At 48.0% G+C, this 27043-nt stretch overlaps 3 protein-coding genes across 5 annotated transcripts; 2 read left to right on the top strand and 1 right to left on the bottom strand.

Annotated features, from left to right (window-relative positions):
- The first annotated feature begins 12827 nt into the window (after positions 1–12827).
- On the top strand, positions 12828–15547 carry LOC123166883 (uncharacterized). Of its 2 annotated transcripts, none has more exons than XM_044584691.1 (2): positions 12828–13105; positions 14160–15547. In XM_044584691.1, the coding sequence occupies exon 2, from the start codon at positions 14226–14228 to the stop codon at positions 15342–15344; it is 1119 nt and encodes a 372-aa protein (XP_044440626.1). In that variant the 5' UTR covers positions 12828–13105; positions 14160–14225; the 3' UTR covers positions 15345–15547. The 2 variants fall into 2 exon arrangements, with proteins under 2 accessions (XP_044440626.1, XP_044440625.1); XM_044584690.1 differs by having other exon boundaries at positions 12829–13105; positions 14170–15547.
- A 1015-nt stretch (positions 15548–16562) lies between these two features.
- LOC123166884 (uncharacterized) lies at positions 16563–17392 on the bottom strand. Of its 2 annotated transcripts, none has more exons than XM_044584692.1 (2): positions 17220–17392; positions 16563–17129 (listed from the first exon to the last, which is right to left on the bottom strand). In XM_044584692.1, exons 1-2 carry the CDS (start codon positions 17297–17299, stop codon positions 16691–16693), a joined length of 519 nt encoding a protein of 172 aa, XP_044440627.1. In that variant the 5' UTR covers positions 17300–17392; the 3' UTR covers positions 16563–16690. The 2 variants fall into 2 exon arrangements, with proteins under 2 accessions (XP_044440627.1, XP_044440628.1); XM_044584693.1 differs by having other exon boundaries at positions 16563–17126; positions 17220–17380.
- Positions 17393–19754: 2362 nt separating this feature from the next.
- On the top strand, positions 19755–26815 carry LOC123170645 (uncharacterized). Its single transcript, XM_044588469.1, has 5 exons — positions 19755–20090; positions 20196–20273; positions 21210–21886; positions 23716–24301; positions 24422–26815. The coding sequence occupies exons 1-5, from the start codon at positions 19755–19757 to the stop codon at positions 26813–26815; spliced, it is 4071 nt and encodes a 1356-aa protein (XP_044444404.1).
- The last annotated feature ends 228 nt before the right edge of the window (positions 26816–27043 follow it).

Genomic DNA, 27043 nt, shown 5'->3' with positions numbered 1-27043 from the left:
TCCGCCACTGATAAGAGCATTTAGATCACTACTTTAGTGATCTCAACGCTCTTATAATACTTTATAGAGGGTGTACCAGGGAATATGTAGGATCTAGCTGAAAATTGCTAAGGATCTTCCCTTTTCAACCTTCTCGATACATGCTGATACTACCTCTTTTAGCAGAATTATTAGGTTATATAAAAAGAATCCACAAATGGCATCCGTTAAAACCACTATTCTCTTCCCTACCCATAAGGTAATTCATTGTGTACTTGCAGTGCTACAGTTTAATAATTCAAAATGGATAAGAGGATTTACTTCGTTCTAATGTTTTTGCTGCTCGTCTCCTCCTCCTCTTCCAAATATAATACCATGCTACAATGGCAGCGAGTGGTGCAGTACTCGTAAGCACGGCAATCGCTACTACTGTAGCTGTATGTATTTTGTGTTTCGGTCCTTCTGCAAACATATACAAAGTTTGTAAGTGCCAAAACAAGAAAATATACCTCAATGCGTAAGTGGTGATGCCGTAGAAAAAGCCATCAAAACACATTTTATTATTGATCTCGGGAAATTCATGTTGAAAATTGAAATTTCCTTTTTCTTCGCCATAGCCCTAGCAAGGCATGACAACACTGACTCACAACCGATATGGCTTGGTAGTAGACCACCACAGTACAATAATAATGAAAAATAACATTTATGTATTTGCACGTAACTACAGCTCAGCTTGTAGTTACTGAATTGTCTCCAGCCAAACTTATTTCATAATTAACTATGGAAAATAGCAACAGAAGAAATAAAATGCTAGTTAGCCAAACAGTGAAATAATGGAAAACTAGGTGGGAAATGTGAGTTACCACATTCCATAGACTCAAGGTCGCACGAGCCCCTTTTTTTTTAAACAAGGCAAATATTTTCCATTTTCACTAATTAAGAAGAGGAGTTTGTTACCCAAGAGCCGCAAAGAGGTAAAGCCTAAACAAATTACTTTCATGGCATTACAAGTGGTCTGCTGCAATTTAGTTCTATGTATATATTGGGGGGAGGGGGGGCATCGGCCCTCTCAGCACTACACATAGCTCCGCCACTGATAAGAGCATTTAGATCACTACTTTAGTGATCTAAACGCTCTTATAATACTTTATAGAGGGTACCAGGGAATATGTATGATCTAGCTGAAAATTGCTAAGGATCTTCCTTTTTCAACCTTGTCATGTGCTCATACAACCTCTTTTAGCAGAATTAGGTTATATAAAAAGAATCCACAAATGGCATCCGTTAAAATCACTATTCTCTTCCCTACCCGTATGGTGATTCATTGCGTACCTGCAGTGCTACAGTTTAATAATTCAAAATAGATAAGAGGATTTACTTCGTTCTAATGTTTTTGCTGCTCGTCTCCTCCTCCTCTTCGAAATATAATAGCATGCTACAATGACCGCGAGTGGTGCAGTACTCGTAAGCACGACAATCGCTACTACTGTAGCTGTATGTATCTTGTATTTCGGTCCTTTTGCAAACGTATACGAAGTTTGTAAGTGCCAAAACAAGAAATATATAATTCAATGAGTAAGTGGTGATGCCGTAGAAAGCAAGCCATCAAAACACATTTTATTATTGATCTAGAGAAATTCTCGTTGAAAATTGAAATTTCCTTTTGCTTCGCCATAGCGCTGGCAAGGCATGACAACACTGTCTCACAACTGATATGGCTTGGTAGTAGACCGCCACCGTACAATAATGACCAAAAATAATATTTATGTATTCACACGGAACTACGGCTCAGCTTGTAGTTACTGAATTGTCTCCAACCAAACTTATTTCATAATTAACTATGGAAAGTAGCAACGAAAGAAATAAAATGCTAGTTAGCCAAACAGTGAAATAATGGAAAACTAGGTGGGAAATGTGAGTTATCACATTCCATAGACTCAAGGTCGCACGAGCCCCTCATTTTTTTAAACAAGGCAAAAGATTTGCCATTTTCACTAATTAAGAAGAGGAGTTTGTTACCCAAGAGCCGCAAACCGGCAAAATCTAAACAAATTACTCTCACGGCATTACATTACTCAGACGAAACTACTCTACAGACGATACTTTATGCGGCCGATCACTGTATGATACTTTAGGTCGTATCTATCCCTATCCCACTCTTTGCCTTGAGTTGGAGGGTTCGAATCCTGCCTAGGCCATATTTTTTTGCTCATCTCCCTTTTTACACTGAAAAAGGGTGCAATAAAAAGGGGGAGGGCGTTACTCAAACTCGCGTCAGAAGAATCGATGGGAAAGCCGGCGCTTACCAGTACAACACCGCTACCTATGTGATCTGTAAGAGTTTCAGCTCTATTTAACCATACACTTTACATTCAAATTCAAAATTTTCAAAATGTTTCAATTTTTTGCTTGGTACATAGATTTCTCGTGGGGTAAAGGGAAACGCGGATACCGCTCGGTATCCGAATACCTCGCTCGGTAACCAAAACCATGGTGGCCACAGACGCGGCAACATCGATGGGCATGGCCAACCTCCCCTTACGTCCAAGGCTTGCTAGACCCCTTGGATAGGCTATTTCACGCTGCCGGGGGTGGTGCATTCTCGGCGCAGGGTCATGTATTGTGGATCATGCGGCCAGGATTCTAGGCCCTCAACCAGCTGTACTCCACAACACACCTACCCCGTCATGTACGCTGGACCCTCTGCGCCTCCAGCACCGCAGTAGTCGTCCTGGGATCCTTACGACCTCTACACCGACATGAACTAGATGTCAATCTAGCAACCCGGCATCGACATCTGGTACCTCGACACCGGGGCATCTTCACATTTGGTTGGCAATGCAAGTATCTTTGCCTCGTCACGTTCAATTTCAAAGCAGCACCCTTTATGTATTGTTGTTGGCAACAGATTGCGCCTCCCTATCATCGCCCTCTCCCTCTCATTCTTTTCACTTAAGAAATGTTTTAGTCTCGCAAAACATTGTCCAAAATTTAACTTGCATTCGCCAATTAACTACTCGTAATTCTATCTACATCGAATTTGATCCAATTGGTTTTTCTGTGAAGGATATGGCGACGGGGATCCCCCTCATGAGGTCCAATAGCCGACGCCCGATGTACCAGTACATCAGCTCCAGTCCCTTGGTGTTTTCCTTCTGCACTGATGACCTCTAGCATCGCCGTCCAGGGCACCCTGGCACCGCCTACCTTTCTCGTTTAGGTCAAATTTCTTTCCAGAATGTAACAAAATCCCTACCCCCTCTAGCACTTGTGAGGCTCAATTAGGGAAAACAGTCCCGCCTGCTTTTTTCTGACTCAAATCACATTTACTATTTTTCTGATTAGCTTATTCATTGCGATCGTTGGACCTCGTCAATCCCTCGTTATTCCGCTTGAGTATACTTAATAATACTGGATACCTTTTACTTTGCATGTCAAGTCTGAAGTTTCTAACATGCTTCAACAATTTCATCGGTCTATACTCACCTAATTCCGTGTGTTCATACAGTGTATGCATTGCCATAACGGCAGCGAGTTTCTCAACACCATCCAAAAATATGCCATGTTCTCCAAAGAAGGAAGGAAGGGAGGTGTTGAGAAATTCACCGCCATTATCGCATCGCATACACTGGATGAACACACGAAACTGGGTGACTATAAGCTTATAAAATCATTGAAGCACAATAGAACCATCAAATTTGACACACAAAGGAAATGTCCAAGAAAAATGAGAAAGATCATCCATTATTTTTCAGTAATACTTGTAACCGGAACAACTAGGGACTGAAAAAGTCCAAAGATCACATTGAATAAGCTGAACATGAAAGTAGTAAATGTGCTTGAATAGAAAAAAAATGTATACATGATTGCTTCCCTAGTTGACACCCCCTCACAAGTGCTAAAGGGGTAGAAATTTTATTACATTATGGAAGGAAATTTTGAGCCAAACGACAAAGATTGGCACTGTCGGGTGACCTAAACGGCAATGCAGAGGCCATCAATGCCGATGGACAACCCCGGGAGACTGTATCCAATGTACAGGTAGAGGGGATAATGGCTAATGGACATCATAAAGGGGGGTCCGCGTTGCCATATCTTTCACAGAAAAGGCAACCGGATCAAATTCGATGTAGAATTATCAGTAATTAATTGGCGAATAAAAATCAAATTCGTGCGATGTCTGGTGGTACTAAAACATTTGTTAAGTGAAAAGAACGACAAGAAGAGGGGAGATAGGAGGAGCACATTGGCAACAACAACAATACTTAGGGCGTGTTTGTTTGGACTGCAACTTCTTCGGCTACAGCTGCAACAGCTCCGGCTAGAAGGAGCTGTAGCTGAAAGGTTGAAGCTGAGGTGCAGCCTTTTGGTATTTTTCCTGTAGCAGCTGCGCAGATGCTAAAACATGTTGAAATGACCTGAATGTCCTCTGTTGTTCTGTAGAATGGGTTTAAGTACTAATTAGTGCTAATTATGCCGCTTTAATAGGAAATGACCTGATTAAGAGCTACTTTTACTGTAGATGGTATGTTTCATGGGTTTTAGCTTAAACTAGCAAAAGGGCCCGTGCGTTGCAACAGGAGGAAAAAAACACACAATCTCCAATGACCATGATCACAATCTTCCTACTTTGACCCCTCACTTTCTCAGACATTTTGACAAACACGTTGTGGATGGGACCTCCAGAGCACGCCTGCATCATGAAACAGACTAGCTCGGCAGCGGCCACTCACGTGACGGTGGCGCCCAGTCCGGCCAGCACGCGGCGGCTGCGCCCATCCAGCATGGCCGGCAACATCGGCCAGCTCGGTTGCGTGCACGCATGCACGCCACATGCGGCTCACTGGGCTGCGCGCATGGCCAGCACGGCCTGCAGCGGCGCTATGGCTGCACGCCGGCGATGCTCCCGCGGCTGCGGCGACATCCTAGCATGCCCGCGGGGCCCACAGATACGTCCAACGCACAAGCTAGCACAACAGGCCAGGCCCCAGTGGGCACGGCGGCGGCGAGCTTCGGCTCGTGGTTCGCCTCGGCCGCGGCATGCCCCGGCGCGCTCGCACTCCGTCCCCAGTGCGCAAGAGCTCTGGCCCGGGCAGGTGAGAGCTCTAGTGCGCGAGGGCTTCGGCCCTGGCGCAACACGGTAGCCCCGACGAGCACGAGCTCCACCCCCGATGGGCTCGAGCTCCATCCGCCTCCTCCGCCCACGTCGTTGCCGCTGCGAGGCACCGTCTCCTCCGCTCGTGCCGTTGCCTCGATGGGACAGTCTGAGATGGCTACGACGTGGACTAAGGTGCCTTGGCGTGTCGGGTCACCCTCGTATTGCCCCCAAATCTGGTCTCGCTTTGAGACACGTCGGTCTTTTTTTATTGGACACGGACAATTTCGGGTGTTTAAAGGTGAAATAGGATGTCCGACTATCTCTTCATCCGTGAACCAACCTGTGGTTGGATAGTCAGAGGGACTGTGGTATTCTCAACCCATCAGGGTTCAAATTCTGATGCTCGTATTTATTTCTGAATTTATTTTGGGATATCCGGCAATGCGCATTCAGTGGGAGGAGACGTTTCCGTCGATGACGAGGTGCCTACGGTGACTTTGTAAATTTCAAGATGATATGTCGACTCAGTCTTTCGAAGGTGCTCATAGGGGTAGGGTGTGCGTGTGTGCCTTCATAGGGATGAGTGCATGCACGTGTATATGAGCACTTGTGTGTGTACTGTGTTGAAAAAAAAACTATCTCTCCATCTAACGCAGCTTCCGGGTCCTTCGGGCCATTTCCTTGTTTTTTTTAAAAGAAAAACTTTTGTGTCACTTGGTGTGGGCACGGGTGCTATGGAGAAACATGTGGATGTGGATGTGGATGGGATCGGTGGAAAGAAACGACCGGACCGGGAGAGATGAGGTGCGGTGCGGTGCGGTGCGTGGGACCCAGTGGACGCGTGTGTAGAGCTCCCGCAAGTTGGCTAGACGCGTTTACGCTGGATTAGATCAATTCCCCATGTGTAAAACACTCCTTGCAGAGACTTGCAGCGCCCCCTTGCCAGATCCCCACCGCGCGTGAGCGCCTCGTCCACAAAGCAGGCAGCCTCCCACGCGCCCCTCTCCCGCAACTTGAACCAGACACCCCCGCCGGCGATCTGCAGCAGCAACAGGATACCGCCGCCGCCGGTGAGCCAGCTCCTTCCCGTGCTTTACCCTCCCATCCTATCACCGGTCTCCTCTCTCTCCTCACCCTCTCTTCTCTCTCGAACAGGAAGCAGCAGAGCCTCCCCAATCCTACCACCGGCCTCCTCTCTCTCCTTCACCCTCTCTTGCGACGCCCACATGGGAGCTCAGCGTTAGAAGGGAGAGAGAGGGATTGTTGCGGAATATGATGGATGTATTATTGAACCTCGAGGACGAATATATATCGAGTATAAGGCTTGGAGGACAAGACGCCTCTTCTAGAGATAGGGTAGGAGATGAATTACAAATCCTAGACTATCAAACATATGTAACCCAAATATATTTCTAACATCCCCCGTAGTCGTAGTGGTTGCGTTGCGAACAACAGGAGCGACGTGGACGGTCAGACTGGAGAGAATAGCAGCCGACGGACTGACATCCCCCGCAGTCCTAGCGGGAGCGTCATAAACGGTGTCGCGTCGCGGACGCGTTGACTATAGAGGAAGACGACGAGTTGCTCAAGTGGATGATAACCCTTTGTGCCGATGTCAATGTAGCCGAGAGCATAGGGTGGTGTAGCCGTGGTCGAGGTAGCCGTGCGAAGAACGCCGTGGTCGATGTCGAGTCGGGGTAGCCAGTGTCGAGGGAGTCACCGTGGAGCCGCGGGTGCAAGAAGGCGCCGAGTTAGTCATGGGCGCAGACGCGCAGTGGTGTCGAAGTAAGGTGCCCCGGGTAGAGGATGATGTTGACGAGGTGTCGCGTCGGGCTTGCCAAACCCGGGGGACACGTAGTAGATGAAGGCACACATCGGTGTTGCCAGCACCGGGCATGCGTAGACGGACGAACACGAAGTTGACGAAGCGTCGACCAGGCTTGCCAGGCCCGGGGACACGTCGTGGAGGAAGGCATGCATCGGTGTTGACAGCAACGGGCATGCGTAGACGAGGGACCTGCACGAGCTATACGCCATGTCGAGGAGTCGGAGAGGCCAGCAGAGAAGGACTCGACGATGGTTGCGGCGTCCATCGACGCGGAGTCGATGTTGCCCGCGGTTGTCGGAGTAGACAAAGTGGTCGGGGTAGATGACGGCGACGCTGGGCTGGTACTTGGACGAAGATGAAAGGGGTGGACGGGCGGTGACGGCCAAAGAAGAGCGGCGGTGGCCTGATGGCGGCGGCGGCTAGGTTATCTGCGCGGCGGCGGTGCTCGAAGTAGGCGAGGAACCCAACAGCGTGAGGAAGACCGGCGCAGACGGTGACGTTCCCGCGCCAAGGGAGGCGGTGCGGCGCATACCACGGGAAGTCAACGCGCGCGGACGGCGGAGTGAACCGCAGGCCGCGATGCTATGGCCCGAAGGGGCGACGCAGCGACGGCTAGCAGGTCGAGGCGATGGCGGGAAGACCTCGGGGCGACGGCGGGGACCGCGTTCCGCAACGCTACAGCCCAAAGAGGCGGTGTAGCGGCGGCTCGCAAGTCGGTGTAACCGCGGGGACGGCCTCCGGTGGCGGCGGTGACCGCATGCAGCAGCGCTGCAGCCCAAAGAGGCGGTGTAGCAGCGGCTCGCAGGTTGAGGCAGCCGCGTGGATAACCACTAGCCGGGGGCGATGGCCCGACGGGAGATGGCGTGGACCACGTGCTGCGGCGCGATAGCCCTAAGGGGCGATGCAGAGGCGGCGGCGGGCTACAGGGATAGCCGGCGGGAGGGTCTCGGGGCGACAGCGTGGACCGCGTGCCGCGGCGTGATAGCCCTAAGGGGCGACATAGAGGCGGCGGCGGGCTACAGGGGTAGCCGGCGGGAGGGTCTCGGGGCGACAGCATGGACCGCGGGCCGCGACGCGACAGCCTGAAGGGGCGTCGGCGGGAGCGGCGCGTGGGTCGTGTCAGCCGACGGGAAGACCTCGGGCGGCGACGCAGCGGTCCGAAGGGACGACGCAACAGCAACCTGTGGCTCGATCTGCGGTAGGCGCGTGCTCGGGGATGTGCTTGGCGAAGACAGGCGTGTGATCGGTTGATCAGACCGACGATGACGCTGTATGTGCCATGGCGGGGACGATGCGCAGATCGAAGTCAACGGCGACGTTGTCGGTGATGTCCCGGGCGATGACGACGAAGATGGACCGCTGATGGAGACCGCGCGGACGAGCGGCCAGCAGCGACGCACGAAGGCGTCTCTTGGGCGGCGCGTCCAGCCTTGCCGCGCGGTTGATGACGAAGCATCCGGTGTAGTCAACGACGATGTCGGAGTAGAGGCGCGGGGGTCGACGGCGGTGGCGGGCGACGCAAACCGGTTAAGCATAGATTGGAAAATCAAAAAGAAAACGCCGATCAAGATAACCAGCGGTAGAGAGAAAAATCCGGAGCAAGGGCTCGGGAAAAAAACTCTCTAGGGCTGACGAACCCTAGGTACAGGCGGCGCGGTCCCCGGGGACGGTCATGGAGGCCGACCTTCCCAGGGGCGGCGCGAAGCGGAAGCAGCGGGCGACGACTAGGGTTTGATCGGTTAGACTGACACCATGTTAGAAGGGAGAGAGAGGGATTGTTACGGAATATGATGGATGTATTATTGAGCCTCGAGAGCGAGTATATATTGAGTACAAGGCTTGAAGGGCAAGACACCTCTTCTAGAGATAGGGTAGGAGACGGATTACAAATTCTAGACTACCAAACATATGTAACCCAAATATATCTCTAACACTCAGAACGCGTTAAGTCGCCGGAACCTGTGCACTGCCGCCTGCCGTTGCGACCCTGCATACCCGCGTCAGCGGGAGCATCTCCCGCACTGGCCTCGACCGCGCCTTGTGGTGTCGACCTCCTTCTCTTCCGGTGGAGATTGGCAGGCCTCCTCTCCCATTAATTGTTGACGCTCACCACTGGATCCACGCCGTAGCAGCCGGATCCACCGACCTGACCACCAAGTGCCGCCTCGCCCTGTTCGTCTGGCACCTCTCCGTGGCCTCGTGCTCCTCCGCCCTACCGCCTGCTACCTCGTAGGCCGTCGGGAGGAGGACGACATATGCATACAGGCCCTCACCCCGCTTCTCCCTCGTCCCGATCTCCTTCGCGCAGCCGAGGTAGGGGCTCGATCCCCCGAGTGCCCGTCCGTCGCTCTTGCCGGTGTCCCTCGCCGTCGGCCTGTCCGGACGATTGGACCCCCCCCTCTTCTTCCCTTTCTCTCTGTCTGCTTGCTCCTCCCGCCCGCCGTCCAGCGCGTCGTCATCTTCCCTCGTAGAGGCGCCGCCTATCTCTGCTCCTCTCGTGGTCCGACCACCGCAAGCCGCCGCCCCTGAAGTTCCTCCGCACACCATCTCTGCCTCCTGCTCTGCAGTCTGCTACCAACCCCGCCTGCAACTGCTGCCGCCTGCTACTAACTCGTTCGGGTCGAGCGAAACGTCTTTTACCTACTAACTTAAATTTGTAGCGCGGGTTAATTGTTTAAAACTTCAAGGGGCTTTGTCTAAAAAGGACGCGACGGTGAACTCGACAGACTCGATCCATGCTTTATTATTAGGTAATAAAGAGTAAAGATTACACTTGTTTGATGTACAGACACTCGGATATATAGTATAATCTATAACCATACAGATCCTTTAGGAATCTTTATATTCAATTTACAAGAATTTATAAACAAACGTCATAAATAATTTGTAGTATGAGGTTCCATACATTCAGCACACGCTTTCATTCCATCCAGCAAACACATGCATCATCCATCCAGCACACATGCATGACACACGTACGCATCGTCCATCCAGCACGCACGCACACATAGCAACGCACGTACGCGCTGTCGCACGCGCACACCACCACACCTGTCGCCGCGTACGCTGGCAGACTCGACAGTGGGCGAACGACCAGCCAGCACAGCACACAGACGGAAACAACACATTCATACGCAGCAATGGCCACACACATGGCTCGTACGTGCGCGCCACACATAACCCGCACAGAGACGATAGCTACCAGGTGAGCCTGCAGGTGGGCGTAGAGAGACATGAGCGCGTAGAGCAGTGTGGCGAGGTGGGCATGCACGGAGACGAGCGCCCCCAGCTGAAGGTATTGCAACGTCTGTCTGCTCGGTTGCGCGTCGTCCGATCCGTGGGCAGGGCGGCAGCGTCCTTGCGGTCAACATGGCTGGGGATGAGGGAGGGGGAAAGAGTGGTGGGACGGGTTGGCAGCAGCCTTGCGCTCCGGTAATGGAGGTTTCGGTGTGCGCCCCATCAGATCCACCGGCCGGCAATGGAGCGAGTGGCTGGTCACCGGGAGACGGGACGGATGGCGCCGGGGAGCGGTAGAGAGGAACCCTAAGGATAGAAACGAACCAGTCAGTGGCATTTGGTGCGTATAATGAACTTTAGTGGGAGGGTAAAACAGTAAAAGCAAGGATTGGAGCCAGCTTCCGGGAAAAGCTCGATTTCCTAGCTGCGACTTCTAGCGGTCTTTTTTTTTTCAAAAAGCTACTGCTGGAGCCGGGCCAGAAATTGGCTGTTTGTTTGGGCTCTAGCTTTTTTAGGCTAGAGAAGCCATAGAAGCTGCTCCTAGGAGCCCAATCAAACACACCATTAAGGAGGGCTGCTTTGAAACAGAGCTGAGACAAGGCGAGGATACCAGCGTTGCCAGCAACATGGATGATGCTACGGTGTCGAGATACTAGTCGGCGTCACATTCCTGGATCGGCAGCTGGTTCATGGCGGTGTAGAGACTGATGGTTGCTACAATAGTGGAGGCGCAGAGAGTCCAACATACATGATATTAGGCATGCCGAGGGGAACCGCGGGGGAGGGCCGAGAACCCCGACCATGTTGGGAGGGATTCACGGCGCATGGCCCTGCAGCGGGAATGAACCCGCCCGCCCACCCAATGGCGCGAAGGATCTATCTTTTTTAGGACAATTTGTGAGGGCCATGCTATGCGCCGACGGATCTTTTTAAAAAATCCACCGTCTTGACAACCGTTAGATCTAGAGCTCTTCTGCGTCAAATATCATCGTCATCACTGCAACAAGGATGTTGCACAATCCTTTGCAACAAATCTTTTGCATTATAGGTGATGTTCTTTTTTCTTCACTATTTCTGCAACATGTGTGTTATTGTGGAAGAAAATTTTACAACTCAGATGATGTTGCATAAAATGTTTGAAGTATTTTTTTTGCCTTATTTTTTTGCAACATATATGTTGTCGTTTTTTAAGAGAAACTTTCAATCTATACATCTTCACATGAGTGTTGTTGCGGAAGGCAATTTTGCAACACATATGATGTTTCCCTAAAAAACCACACACATGATGTTGCAGAAAAGAGACACGCAAAGCGCACGCGTCACACCAAGAAGGCAATTGATCGTGATCCGCCGTCTGAAGGCAAGTGTTTCTGGTTTATAAGGATCTAGCAATACTTATGGCACATCAAGATGTGCTTTAGCAAAACTGTAAAATAGACTACCGTGGACGATTGGAACATGGTAGGAGTAAATAGCATAAACTACTTTATAGGCTAGGGTTCCAATAAACTACTGATTTTTAATTTTTCGTTGATAACTACCAAATCGGGGTCGGCTGTTTCAAAAAAACCAAATGTCCGTTGCTTAAAAATTAAACCTGTTTATGACAGGTCAGGCCGGACCTAAACATTCCGCCTATCTGACCGTGTGTTTGACTGTTAACTGACATGTAGGGCCCACATGTCAGTGTCTGGAATCCCTGGGAATTTTCTGAAAATGCAATCGGGTCCCTGAAAGTTTTCAGAAAAAAAAGCAATCAGGTTCCCAGATCCACAGGAGGCGCACCCGCCATGGCAGGAGCTCGATCTCGAGCGCTCTGCTTGGAACCACGATGCCATCTCCTGCGGGCCGACGCCGTGCACCGCCTGCAGCCGGCGAGCCGTGCCCGTAGCGGCCGGATCCACGCCGCCCCTCGCCTGTGTGCGCCGACCACCACGCCCTACCTCGCCTGCGCCGGCAGCCACGCCTTGCCTCGCCTGCGCCGGCGGCCACGCCCTGCCTCGCCTGTGCCGGCCGCTGCCCTGCCTTCCCTGCCTCGCATGCGGCCACCGCAGACGGCCTACGCGTTGCTGGAGTGCGCACCTCCCTCCACCAAGGTCGAGGCCGGCCTCTGGAATGCCTCCTCGTCGCCAACTCCACCACCATGAGCTCCGGCGAGCACCTCCCACAACCATGGGGAGGTTGGGAAGGGGAGGGAAGAAGAGGGAAAGAGAAGAGGAAGACGAATCTGACATGTGGGCCTCACATGTCAGTTAACGGTCAACACACTGTCAAATAAACTGAATGTTTAGGTGCGGGCGCGACCTGTCATAAACAGGTTTAATTTTTAAGCAACGGGCATTTGGGGTTTTTTTGAAACTGCCGACCCCCCGAGTTGATAGTTATCAGTAAAAAATTAAGAACCGGTTTTTTTTTTTGAAATCCTAACCTGTAAAATAGTATTTTTATGCTATTTACTCTGGTAGAAGAGGGCCCGAAAAAGAAAACGTATATGGTTTCTTTGTGACGGGAAGTAAAAGACACAATGGAGATGACCGATGACGCCTGCAGCCTAAAAGACAGTGGACACCGTGGGTGCGTGTCGTCACGAGTCACGACACGAGGGCGCACGGTCGCCTTCACCTTTCCCTTTACGTTGGTGTGGGGCCAACAAGAGCCTGCAGTGCCAATCTCTTCGGTCTCTCCCAGCAGAAAATAATAAAAGGAAAGAAACAGAAACCAGAGCAGCGGCCGGCCGATAACCCCTGCTGCCCGTCTCCCTCGCTCCACGACGGGCCGGCGGATCTGGGACTGGGAGACGCGGCTGCGCTGGCGGCGGTCCGTTGGTTGGTGGCGGACCGGCAGAGCCTCAGCGACCATCGATTGGAGGCGAGGGGATTGGGGGCGAGCAATCGACGGCGAAAGAAAACGGAGGGACGATCGGAGCGGCGGAGATCGATCGGGGGCCAGCAGCAGCACCTCAGGTTCGTCCTCCCTCCCTCCTCAGGATCTACCGCTATACTGCTACTGCTTGATTCCTTCCTTCCTAGTCGCTGTTGGCTAGACTGCATGGAGAAGCTCCGGCCTCCATTGCTGCTAGTAACTAGGAGTACTAGTAGACTAGTAGCAACCAGTGTTGACTATAACTCTGCTTGCATAGTCAGTGCCAGTGCATAGTGATTGCTGTATTATGTTGATATTAATAGCTCCCGAACAATACATTTGCTCCTAGGATCATAGTATATATGTTTCTGTTTTCAAAATCTGAAACTTCTTAAAGATGTACTCCCTCCGTTCCTCCTAAATATAAGTAGTTGTAGAGATTCCACTATGGACCACATACGGATGAAAATGAGTGAATCTACACTCAAAAAACCCGTATGTGGTTCATAGTGGAATCTCTACAAAGACTTATATTTACGAACGGAGGTAGTATGTAATAATTACAAGTCGTGGATGTAATGTGGTATGCTATACAAGTTCCAGGATTTTTTTTATGTAATAGCATGCCAACCTGCAAAATTTGACCCAAACATATGTCGATGTCAACCACAAAAAAAGAACAAACTTTGCATGATTTTTTTTTCCAGAGCAGGACACAAATTGTTGTCGTTTTTTGTATGCAAGTTTTCAGGATTACATGTTGGGCCATACACTACACCATGTTTTTTTCAACAACTTCCCGATACCTCGGAGTAAGATAAGAGCACACACTCTTCTCTTGCAAAAAATCAACTGTGTAGCTATGCTAGCTAACAGCGAGAAGCAACTGTTCTAACAGTTTATTACTGCCTCTGCCAGTGGTGCATGCAGTCTAATCTCATCAATATGTTGATAATTTAGTTTTGCCAACAATGTTTTTGACAATTGATCGAGTAACTGAAATTTCGTATGTTGAAATGTAGCCTGTTTCTGTACTTACAACCAGCATCTCAGCAACCATATGTGCACTGTCTTGTTTCTTAATCAGCACCCATTCTGTTTCCTTTTTAATTAGCATCCAGTTCATTCTTGTAATGTTTCTCATTGAATTCATAGCCTGTCGCAGATCAGAAGCTGCGATCCACAAAACTAAGAAAGGCCTGTTGTGTTTGTGCCTCCGCCATGTCTGAACATCAAGGTTGGGCAGATCTACCAAATGTCCTGCTTCATTCCGTTATTGCTATGGCAGGCTCCTTCTCCGACCTCCTTGCCTTTGCTTGCACCTGCCGCTCTTGGCGTGAGGCCTTCTTCTCTTTTCCATCAAAGTCTGCCTCCTCGACGATCTTCCCGCCTGTGCTCCTGCAACCTGATGTCCCCGGCCGCTCTCCATGTCACCACCCCTTTGCTGATAAACGTTCATGTCAATTCATTGATCCAGCCAGCCAACACTCACGCCTTTGTTGTCAGATTCCCCTAGTTAACTTTTCTCATTACCCCCAGAGTCCTCTGGGTAGCTTTTGCTTCCTGGGTGCTTCTTATGGCCATCTCATCTTCTCCAGAAACAGATCGTGTCTCGTTGTTGATGCGTTTACAGGTGTTAGTTTTTCACCACCACAGATTCCGGGTGACGAATTCACCGAGGTCTACTACGGTGCCCTCACGGCTCCTCTAGCGTTACCCAACCCACATCTCCTTGTCACCAATGGATCTCACAGTTACTTTTGGCGTCTTGGTAGTCACTCTTGGTTGAGAGCTTGTCCTTGCGATGGAACGGTCAAGCAGATCGTCACCTTCAAAGGCCAGGTCTTTGGCATGGACTCTGGTGGCACGCTCTTTGTTGTGCACTTGGCGCCTCGGATTCGCGTGCGAATGATGGGAGTCAGTTGGGGGGAAATCTCCATGCGTCATCTTGCCAACCTATACCTGGTTGCGTGTGGCGATATGCTTATCTTGGTCGGGTGTCGGGGGTCGTTTCCGGCAAGAGGGGATACCTTCGAAGTCTTCCGCCTCGACCAATCGACTGAACATGCAAAGTGGGTGAAGGTGGAGGAGTTGGAGAATTGCGCGATCTTCATCAGCACGGACAAGAGAAGCCAGCCATTATCCTTCATGGACCCAGAAAGGTGGGGAGGGAGGAGCAACTGCGTGTACTATTATTCCCATGATTCTGAACACTGGGCTGCATTTGAGTTGGGAAAGCCTGCCTCCAGCCGAAACAGCTTTGTTTTCATAAGCTCTAGCAATGTAGTGCAACCTATGTGGGTTGTCCCTAGCATGTTCTCCCAGTGCCGTGATGGTTGATGATGTTAATGCATTCCTTGTTTTAGGCATTGGCTATTCTGCTGGCTGGAGCAACTGACCAACTTCCGCTGTAAGAGTGTGTAAGAATGTTCTGAAACATCGATAGGGATAATTATGTAATTATGTTTGTCATTACTCTGCTGGTATAATTGGGGCATGGCAATATTTTGTACTCAATTTCTTGCCTGATGGTTCAGAATTCATGGCAGTGTTGTGAGGCACTAATGCACTGATGCTCTGTTTTTTGTACTCAATATTTTGCTTTGCTGCTTGTGCCCAATTTTGTGCTTCAAATCCTGAACTGATTACTGGAACTGTCAATTTCAGTGTGCTACACATTGCTGATTTTGATTGTTGATTTGAGTGCCGTACTAGGTTTGAATTTTAGTGTTCCATTCCCGTGCTTTCCTTCGAACATTCCAATCCTGATTTCTTCAAATTTTGGCAATTCTGAATGTCTATCTCCAAAAGAGTCCCGTCTGATAATGAATTGTTTCTTATTCTGGGTCCTAGGCATTACAGATTTGCATGTAAAATATATAATTTTAGATGTTTTCATTTTTATATATGTTTATTACAGACACACAAAACGCTTCACTTCTTCCAACTTCTATTGAAATCTAGCATAAGGTCACAGAAAGTAAGTAAATACTAGTACATACTGATTATTAATGAAGTAAACTGAGAGCCTGTGACATACTGTACATTGTTGAGAGCTCGGCAGGCCACTGCAGAGCGATGATCCTCATGGTGTTCGCTGAAGGTGTTGATGCATATGACTGCTGTTTAGTTAATGGAGCGGAGCAACTTGCGCTGTAAGAATTTCCCGAGGATGATTTCGAGTATTATGTTAGGATTGCTAGACCTGTTAATTCTTACTAATATTTTCTTTTTGGAATATGGCCGCTAATTCTATGTGTTGATTTTTTTGGGTGTTGCAGCAGTTTTGATTTTGATCCTTGCATTTGGTTTGAATGTGAATTGCCTCCTCTATCCCATATACAATTTCTTTGAATTTTTCGCCCATTCTGATGGTGTCTGCAGAGTCCCACTGTGTTCATCAATTTCAGTGTTAAGTGCTCGACTATAATTGCATACAGCTTTGACATTGCCAGCTTTTACTGAAAATTCTATCATCTTGTTTACTGATAATAAACTGATTATCACTAGATCAGTAAGGATAAGTATAATAGGGGGACATAAGCTGGCTATAAGAGGTGCCACATCAGATGATCCTACTGATTAGCAGCAGTGAACCGACAGCCTTTTATTACTACAAGCTTTGAGAGATGCATCCATGGGATTTATTCTTCTAGCTAGTACTAATTCTACCATGGATAGCTAACTTAGTTGTTGCTGCCGCCGTTGGCATCGGTCAGGTCCATGGCGGGCCTCTCGGCGTCCTCCATGTCCTCCCGGACGAACACCGCCTGGTCCAGCACCGACGCCGACCCGCCCACGCCTCCGTACAGGTGCTGCGGTGGGGCGGGATGCGCGCCCCCGCCGTGGCCGTCAGCGCCGGCATCGGCAGGGACGAAGACGCCTGTATCCTGGTCGGGCACCCACGACGCGTCCTCGCCGCCGTCCAGCGCGCCGATGGTCTCGTGGCGATCTGGCAGCACGGTGCCCGTGGCGACGTGCTCCTCCTCGTCCTGGAGCACCTCGACGTTCTTGCGGTTCAGCACGGCCTCCACCTGCGCCCCGGTCATCGCCGCCGCCGGGCCATGGGCGTCCCTGCGGTATTCCTCAGGCTGCGCGCTGGCCGAGGAGTGGTTCCTGGCCCTACTGCGGAAACAGAGTCGATGGTGCCATGAGTGAATGCTAGTTCAAGACGGCCAAAAAAAGAAGGTGACAACGCAAAGCAAAGCTGGTTACCTGCAGGAGGCAAGAAGAGACGTCGGCCTGGTCTGGCCGGCCACCCGGCGGCCGGCAGCGGTCAGCGCTCGTGCAGCCATGGCCGGAACAGCAGAGCAACTTCAGAGCAGGAGCAGTACGAGTTTGAGCTTATGCGCTCGGTGGTCTGAGCCTGAGACCGACTTCTTCCTCCCTTCCCTGAATCTCGGTGAGCGGTGGCCTATTTATTTACTGCCCTCGATGCAGCAATGCCGGTGCGGGACGACTAGTGGCAAGAGAGCGCGAGGAATGGCGTGGCGACACGCGGAGCGGCGCCATTGACGAGACAAAGCATAGGCAGAGCAGAGGGTCGGTGATGGATGCGGTGAGGAGCAGGAGACACGCACGCACGCACGCACGCACGCCTCGACAGCATGCCACCGCCCTTTTCGTCGGACAAAGACAAGCGCAGAATCTCCGCTTTTATTCCAGCATCGATGCTTTCTCAGGGATATTCCCAATATTTTCCTTTTTGCTGCTCACTTGGTTTCAGAATATTAATTTTTCAAATTTCAAACTTAATTATGTATGTCTGATTAAGTGTTTTTAATATTAACATGAATGTCAATTTTGTATCGTTAGATTCATTATGAGAAGTATTTTCATATCTTATTTGTTTTATAAATCGATGCACCAAATATTCTAAAACGGAGGAAGTATAACCTCATTGAAACCTGCTGATAAAAACAATAAAATAAATAAATTCTGAAAAATGACAGCACATATACCAACTTAAAATCAGACGTACGTGTTCCACCATAATGAAGCTTCAGTAGCATATTCAACATATTTGCAACTATAATTTTAGCGGCATACTATCCATTTTTATTGGTTACTTCACCACGACACATTCTATCGAAGAAAATGAATCATATACGAGGAGCAAAGATACGTAATACACATCAAGGGTATTCCAAATCATCAGCTTAGGGATGTAAACAGGGTTCTGAATAATCCTGTTTAATCCCATTTATGGTCTAACAATTCAATAAAGTTTTATGTCTGGGAAAATGAAATATAGAGCTAGGTAAAACTAACTAAATAGGCCTTACTGGTGCTGTTTATTTGCCATTTACATCCCTACATCAGTTGTACCTCCAACTTTTAGTCATAATTTCAAAACCGCATGAACATACTACTCTTACTACCCCAACCAAAGAAATATGTTAATATGATTATCTAAATAATTTGTTTGTGCTTGAAAGATACTATTCATCAAAATTATATCTCGAGAACCATAATTCAAATAACCAGAATTATATCTCTGTCACCCAACTTAGCAAAAATATACTTTAATCTTTACAGCCGGTGACTGTACCTTATTAGACTTGCTCTAAAGAAAATATTAAACTAATAAACTTCTCCGTTCCCTACGAAGCACATGTACTAGCTAGCCGCGTGGAACCTTTGTAGTGGGACATGTGTATTGAGACCGACGTCTTTGACAGATTCCTGCGAAAAGAAACAGCATCTAAACCTCATTTGTCGACACTCGACAACAGACATCCCAGCAAGAAATCCCAGCAAATCACGAAACAACATTGATGCAAAAGCTAATCAGAGCAGAGGCCGTTATCTTGTGCATTTTCTCTCTGGCAAAACTTTACCAAGTGGTAAAAAAAGGAAGGAACAGCATGTCTTTGACAAAATGGCATCAGCCTCAGCAACGAGCACCATCTGTGGAGAAGAAAGAGAAGAGAAGCATCTCGAGATTAGCCATGAGACCTTTCTGGTTCCCTCCCTGATGATGTATAAAAAATAAAAAGATTAGCCATGAGATGCTAGCTATCAAGTGAGCTAAAGGCACAGCAGCTGTACACCAAGAGGACATCTGGATCCTACTCTAGTGCAAAGCTAGAAGAAGGGTCTGAAAGATTCCAAAACATACAAATCCTTTCTTTCAAAGCACATATTTGGATGCCGCGACAAGCTCAGAGTGAAAGTTAACACGTCATGCTCATCCATGCAAAGATGGCAAAATATGCTTCAGGTTCTGTTCAGTTCAGTTCAGACAAAATAACAGCACTTGTCCATGTGCTAATTGCTTATGAAGTTCCTTCAGGGAATGCAAGGGTATTGTTTGGCTGAGAGAGTTGTGCACCAATCCGAGCTTCATACTCATCTTAAGCAAACTCTCAGTTTAGTATCAGCGAACTGAAGGTGTTGTGAAAAGGAAGAACATAAATATAATCACTATATTCCTTGTATTGTATAAACTGTAGCAGTAATAATAATTTAGGCAATCCATCCAAATTATTTCATTAAGTCAAAGTTTCCATGGAAAATGGCAAAATTAATTATGGGTTATTTAGATGGAACCTACAGCAACATGCCCAATCATCTTGAGGGGGTAAAATAGGACATGGAACCTCACGATTCAAAAGTTCGCAACAAAAGGGCAAGTTAAACTCGAGGAAAGCGAAACCTCAAGGGACCAGACACACCGGAAACAAGCAGTTCAAACTTGAACATCAGACGGCCCTGAATCACTTAACTGCTGCTACCCCAACGCTCAGGATGAATTGGGAGGCATTGGGCATCCCGTCCTTCAATCTGCAGCACCTGGATTCTCCGTTCAGTACAGACGAAATCAAGAAGGCTGTATTTGATTTGCATGATGAAAAGGCTCCGGGACTGGACGGTTTCATCGGGGGTTTCTTTAAGAGATTCTGGCCCTTGATCTCTGACGACATCTGCAATGCCCTCAAGCAGTTTCACCAGCTGCGCGGAGATCAATGGAAGCTGTTGAATTCTGCCTTGATAGTGCTTTTGCCTAAGAGGGTGGACGCAACCAGAGTTGGAGACTACCGCCCCGTAAGCCTTATGCATAGTGTTGCCAAGCTTGTCTGCAAGGTGCTTGCGAATCGTCTTGGACCGGAATTACACCGTCTGATTTCCCACAGCCAGAGCGCTTTCATAAGGGGCAGATGCATCCAAGATAATTTCTTGTATGTCCAGAATGTGATCAAGGACGCCCATAAGAGGAAGAAGCCTCTCCTGTTTCTTAAGTTGGATATTGCCAAAGCGTTTGATTCGGTTAGTTGGCCTTATTTGTTGGAGGTGTTGAAAGCGTTTGGTTTCGGGCAGCGTTGGAGAGACATGATTAGTATTCTGCTGGCTTCGGCTTCCTCTCGGGTTATGCTCAACGGAGCCCCTGGTGTTCCTTTTCTGCACAAGAAGGGTTTGAGGCAGGGCGACCCCCTGTCCCCAATGTTATTCATACTCGCCTTGGACCCATTGCAGCGGTTGTTTCTGAGGGCTACTGAGGAAAGCATCCTCTCCCCCATTCCGTTGAGGGCTGCCCGCCTTCGCACAAGTTTCTATGCGGATGACGCTGCACTTTTTGTGAACCCTTGCTGTGATGAGATTGCTGCCGTGAAGCGGATTCTCTCGACGTTTGGAGAGATCTCCGGGTTAAAGATTAATGAAGCCAAATGTGTTATCTACCCAATATAGTGCAATGATCTGAATATCTCTGAGTTGGTCCAACAGTTTGGAGGGCCGGGAGGCTCCTTTCCGTGCACTTATTTGGGCCTTCCCCTCTCCACCCGCAAACTTCGACGGATCGACCTTCAACCTTGCTTGGATAAAGGGGCTACTACGTTAAGAGCTTGGAAAGGAAGGCTTTTGCAACGAACCGGGAGGCTGGCTCTCATCAATTCGGTGGTCACTAGCACGGTGACCTTCTTTCTGACGATCTTTGCACCTTACAGGTGGTTCATAAATTTTTTTGACAAACTAAGAAGAAACTTTCTGTGGAATGCCGACGAGGAAGCTCATGGGGGCAAATGTTTGGTGAATTGGAAGCGAATCTGCGCACCCAAAGCAGTTGGAGGACTAGGCATCAAAAACCTTTCCGCCTTCAGCACGGCCCTGCGGCTGCGCTGGCCCTGGTTTGAGTGGGACGATATGGATAGACCGTGGAAGGGGACTCCTACACCGTGTGACGCTGTTGATCAACAACTCTTTCAGTCATGCACAAAAATTACTGTTGGAAATGGAGCGAGAACCACTTTCTGGACTGATCGTTGGATGGATGGAGTGGCACCTATGGATTTGGCACCTGGCCTCTATAACATTGCGGAACACAAGATGATTTCTGTGGCTGATGCTATTCGCGAGGGTGGATGGATGAAGGGGCTGCAGCGCATGGCCTCGGCTGATCTGCTGCAGTCATTTGTTTCTCTTTGGCATAAAGTTCAGCAATTCAGCTTAAATGGAGAGGAGGATAAGATCACTTGGAACATCTCGGCCAATGGGAACTACTCGGCCAAGTCTGCATATGAGCAACAATTCATTGCGCGTATTCCAATGCCGCGCTTATTAAGAGTGTGGAAGGTGAAGGCTGAATCTAAGGTCCAATTCTTCATCTGGACCCTTATCCAGAACCGCCTCTGGACGGCCGATCGCTTGCAGCGTAGAGGATGGGAGCATCAGGCCACTTGTTGCACCTGCGATCAGGTCCTTGAATCGGCTAACCACATCATCCTGGGCTGTCCATTTGCGAAGGAGGTTTGGCACCTGATGGCCAATCAGTTCAGTAATGCTGCGACGGCTGCGCTCCAATCCTCCTCTATCAACACCTGGTGGGATAAGACATTCAAACTAAAGAAAAAAGGAGTGTTGCTGGACGAGTGTACGGGGGCTGTGTACGTAGTTTGGAACCTATGAAACGAGCGCAACAGGCGGATCTTTCAGAATCAACGGCGCTCTGCCGCGGGGGTATGTTCTTTGATTAGGGATGAATTAGGCCTCCTGAAGGAGGCATGGGAGTAGTACCATTTGTTCTCGCCAGGATGCATGTCGCATCTCTGGCTTAATGCTTTGCTTCCCCGGCTGATTCTTCAGTCCGTTGTACAGTTTTCCCTCTCTTAATGAAAAGGCAGAGCACCTGCCATTATGGTCAAAAAAAAGAATGATGACGGAAGTCCAGCGGCATAACTTCAGCTCTCAGACCAGCACCTCTCAAGGTTCGGACGACCTCCTTGTGCACCAGAGCGTTTCCTTCCGGCGTCAGATGCAGTCCATCACTAGGAGTTGAAACGAAAACAGTTATTTTGTTAAGGCATCAGAAAGAGCGAATGCAGTAATGTATATTTCTGACGAAGCTTATGTTCATATGCACAGCTAACAAACAGCCACCTGTGAGGTCTCCAACAACTAGGATGCTTTGTTGACAACTTTCATTGGAAGGACTTTTAGTTAAATTAAGTTTTCCCAGTTCCCAAGTCTTGCCTTGTCTTGTTTAGGCAGCCTTGTCTTGTTTTCATGAGAAAAATTCAACCGATTAAAATCAATAATATTTTGAAATAGAGAACCTGAGTATAGATATATATTTGAAACAAAATCATTTATTCAAACAAAATGATAAGAGAGAAAATTTAAATGCTGTATTGAGATGAAATGTCAGAATGAAAATAATTTGAAGGACTGATACTTCATATTACCCAGAAAAATAATATTCAGAAATATAGCACTGAAGTAAATTCACCTCAGTATGCCTAGTTTAACTAAGACATAACTTACATTCATTTTTTTAACAGTGCAACACAATTAACTATATGACAGACGAGAGACCTTGAAGTCAATGCTGCTGCAATACATTAGCATTGATATTTCCTATCCAATAGTTGACGGGTCAGCATCATTTGTGACAACCGCCAAATTATTAACCATTTTCTAATGCTGAGGTCATTAGTTTGAACAAGCCCTTCTGTGTAACAATATCATGTTGTATAATAGTAGGTGTCAATTGCTTAGTTAATGAAAAGAGGCGCATCATGTGTCCCTATTTGAAAAAAAACAATAGTAGGTGTTGATTCATCAGACTTTCCTTGAAGCTGAATGTTTAAGTCATATACACGGCATTAAATTGTTTACTAGTGGGACAAAGTGTATGCCTGAAGCATATTGCTGATAGCTACTAGGATAGCTAGCTCGGACGCGGAGTTTCTGCACCCGAGCTCAAATGAGCTCGGGTGAATAGTAAAATCAAAACTAAATCAAAAAAATCCAATTATTTTTGGAAGAAACATTGACAAAAGTTCTAAGTGCTTGCAAAAATTCGTCATGAAATCACATTCCTAGAAGGCATGGCAAAAAAAAAAAAAAACAGTACTCTGAAAAAGCTACTTTCAAAAGCATTTTGAAACACTGAATTTGTTTTTTTTGCCACGCCTTACAGGAATGTGATTTCATGATGAATTTTTGCAGGCACTTAGAACTTTTGTCAATGTTTCTCTCAAAAAAAAGTTTGGAATTTTTTGAATTTTTTTTTCTCAAATGAGCTCGGGAGCAGAAAGGCACTTTCGAGCTAGCTCAGTCTTCTTCCTCCCTGTATCCCCGCTCTCCTCCTGAACTGAAAACACCATACCATGGCCACTACTTGGCCTGTTGCCGGGACTGGCTGGGGCATAGGCCTGTCCTTCTTAATTCTCACACCCATCATCGCCTTTTACCTGCCCAAAATCCTATCCAGATATTCCGGAGACGACATTAACGAGGCACGGCAGAAGCTCCAGGAGCTGGAGATCCACACCATCCCGGAACTGAAGAAGACGCTGCGGGAGGTGGAGGAACAGAGGATGCTGCAGGCAGCGATAAAAGAGACATCTGATGACGCGCTCGACAAGATGGTGGTCTGGCTGAGGCATGCCCAGTATGAAGCGGAAGACATCCTCGATCTGATTGATTATCACAAGATCGAGAGGAAGTTTGTCCTTAAATCGCATGGCAGCAGCTGGCCGCATCGTCTACATGGCACTGTGTCCACCTGCAACATGAGCTGCACGGGGATTGCACATATAATCTGGCAGGGATCAGCTTGGCTACTGCAGTTGGCGCGGAAGAGCTCCTTGAGTAGGTTTTCATTCCTCCACAGGTCAGATGATGTACTTCCGGTGACGACCAGTGCCACGCCGTCGCCCTCCGACGAGACAGTTCCGGCGGCTACCAGTGCTGCACCCAGGTTCTGCTGCAGCTCCATATTCTACTGGTTCCTTGATGCGGGTGCCCGCATTTACCGAAACTGGTTTTCTGACGTGGTTGGCATCACTGGCTACAAGGTACCCAAATTCTTTACCCACTCCTCATACACCCTCTAAATTTGCTCTTAGTCACCTATCTTTTAATAGATAGAATAACTATTTGACTGGCACCCACATTTGAGATTGTACTGCTTGCAGGAGAATGCCACTGAGTTGGATTATGTCCTTCCTAGTGTCTCAAGACGGAACCTGAAGGAAAGAATAGAGAAAGTACAAAGAACCATCAGTTTAGTGAAGAAGTCGCATCTCTTGGTAGCAAGCAAGAGCGCAGCGAATGATATTGTTAACATGCACAGGAGAAAAATTACATCATGTAGCAGCAAGAGGGAGGTATTTGGTCGAGACATATTGCTTACTGATATCATGTCAAAGTTGCTTGGTGAGACACCACATAATAGTATAGCACTGAGCTCCAGTAGCAATAAATGTTACTCCGTGATTGGCATATATGGCGTTGCAGGGTCAGGGAAGACTACCCTGGCTCGATATGTACTGGATCATGTAAAGGAGTACTATGCTGAACATTTTGACACCCTCATGTGCATTCATGTTACCGAGACTTTTACTGTGGATGATATATTTCATGACATGCTGGAGCAGATTACCAAACATAGAAACTCTAACACATTAAGCTGCGAAGAGCTGAAAAAGAAGTTGAAGCAGAATTTGAGAGGGAAACGTTTCTTTTTGATATTGGATGATGTTTGGGTGAAGGGCAACAATTACCAGGAACTGAAGGAGCTATGCTCTCCATTTAATGTTGGGATGAAAGGAAGCAAAATTCTGGCGACTGCTCGAAGAGAAGATGCAATTCGAGCTCTAGGTGCCAATGGACTTATTGCAATATCTGATTTGGATGAGGACCAATACTTCAGAATGTTCATGCATTACGCACTGAATGGTTTAAGTGTTGATGATCGAGAATTTGAACCAATTGGGAGAAAGATTGCGGTGAAGCTACACAGATCACCTATTGCAGCAGCAGTAGTGGGAGGACAGCTTCATGGACAAACCATCGCATTTTGGAAAACAACTGCAACACTTGATGTGTTGAATGACACCATGGGAGCTCTTAGGTGGAGCTATATGCAACTTGATATGGACATCAGGCGATGCTTTGAATACTGCAATATTTTCCCTAGAAGATTCAAACTTGAAAAGGACAAATTAGTTCACCTGTGGATAGCGCAAGGGTTTGTGAAGACCGGTCGTGAAACAACGAATATGGAAGATGTAGCTGAAAGGTACATTCATGAGTTACAGTCATGCTCATTTCTGCAACCAGAAGAAACTGGGTACTTTTCAATTCATGACCTGGTGCATGAATTAGCACAGACGATAGCCGGAAGTGATTCCTTCAGAATCGAGAATGCAAGTTGGCGGAGAGAAGAAATGGAAGTAGATGTCCCTACAGATGCTCGACATCTTTTTGTTCAGAAATACGACGGAGATTTGATTACTAAGAAGATCCTTCAAATGGAAAATTTACGCACACTGATCTTTTATACTGTTGGGCGTGCGCCGGTTGAGGAAAAAGTCATTGAGAGTATATTCAAGAGGCTACAGAAATTGCGGGTACTTGCCATAACTTTGAGTTCAGAACATCATGGTCGATACATTAAGAAACCCGACAAGATCTCAGTCTCAGAATCTATCAGTCAGTTAAAGCATCTACGCTATCTCGCTATACGGGCAAAAGTGGCGTGCAGGATAATTTTACCAAGCACACTAGCTAAACTTTACCATATCCAGATGCTAGATTTTGGTAACTGTGAAAAAATGGAATTGCCCACTGCTGACCTTATCAGTATGCGGCGTTTATTGTTGCCATTGACAGGCGTGAAATTTCCTAACCTAGGCAGGTCAAAGTTGCTCCAGACGCTACCAGGCTTCACTGTAAGGGATGAACAAGGGTGTGAGTTAAAGCAATTGAGGGACCTAAACAAGCTTCGCGGCAGCCTGTGGATCAGGGGGCTTGAAAATGTTCAGACCAAGAAGGAAGCTCTCGAAGCCAATCTTGCTGCCAAGGAAAGGCTCACACAAGTGTCACTCGAGTGGCGTGCTAATAGGAGCTGCAATCCAAAAGTTCAAGCAGATGTGCTCGAGTGTCTTTGTCCTCCCACATCACTTACAAAACTGAATATCTTGAACTACAAAGGCTCGAGGTACCCAAAATGGATGGTGTGCAAGCAGAACGGCGGTCCAAAGGACCTGAAAGAACTTCGGCTCACTGGGTGGAACCAACTGGGACGTGCTCCTGACCTCGTGGCTTTCACTCTTCTTTCTTCGCTAGATCTTTGGAACTGTGGATGGGACGCCTTGCCAGGCAATATGGAGCACCTCACATTGCTAAAGAGACTGGTGATGTACAAATGCTTGAATATCCTGTCTCTTCCAACATTGCCCCAGTCTCTCGAGAGGTTTCTACTCCGCAAGTGCAACGATGGGTTCATGAAGTCTTGTCTAACAATCGGACATCCAAACTGGGAAAAGATTGAGCACATTCCTGAGAAAACAATCGCAGACAAGTAAGATAAGAAGGCAATTCCTTTTGCTGCCTTCCTTTTTCTATTTTGTATCCATAAAGTGTTGTTTCTTAGATGTGGACCTGTTTACACTTGCTAATTACCCCATTTGTTGATTTATTTTACTCTACTTAATAGGACGTGGACAGATCTCTGATCCCCTAACTTCTGATAAAAGGGACCGTGATATGAAAGCAGTTCTTAAGCATAGTTCAACAAGTCGGTTCATGAAGGC

Source organism: Triticum aestivum, chromosome 7D (assembly GCF_018294505.1).
Source record: "Triticum aestivum cultivar Chinese Spring chromosome 7D, IWGSC CS RefSeq v2.1, whole genome shotgun sequence".
Taxonomy (NCBI): Eukaryota; Viridiplantae; Streptophyta; class Magnoliopsida; order Poales; family Poaceae; genus Triticum; species Triticum aestivum.
This window is presented reverse-complemented; position numbering and strand designations above follow the sequence as displayed.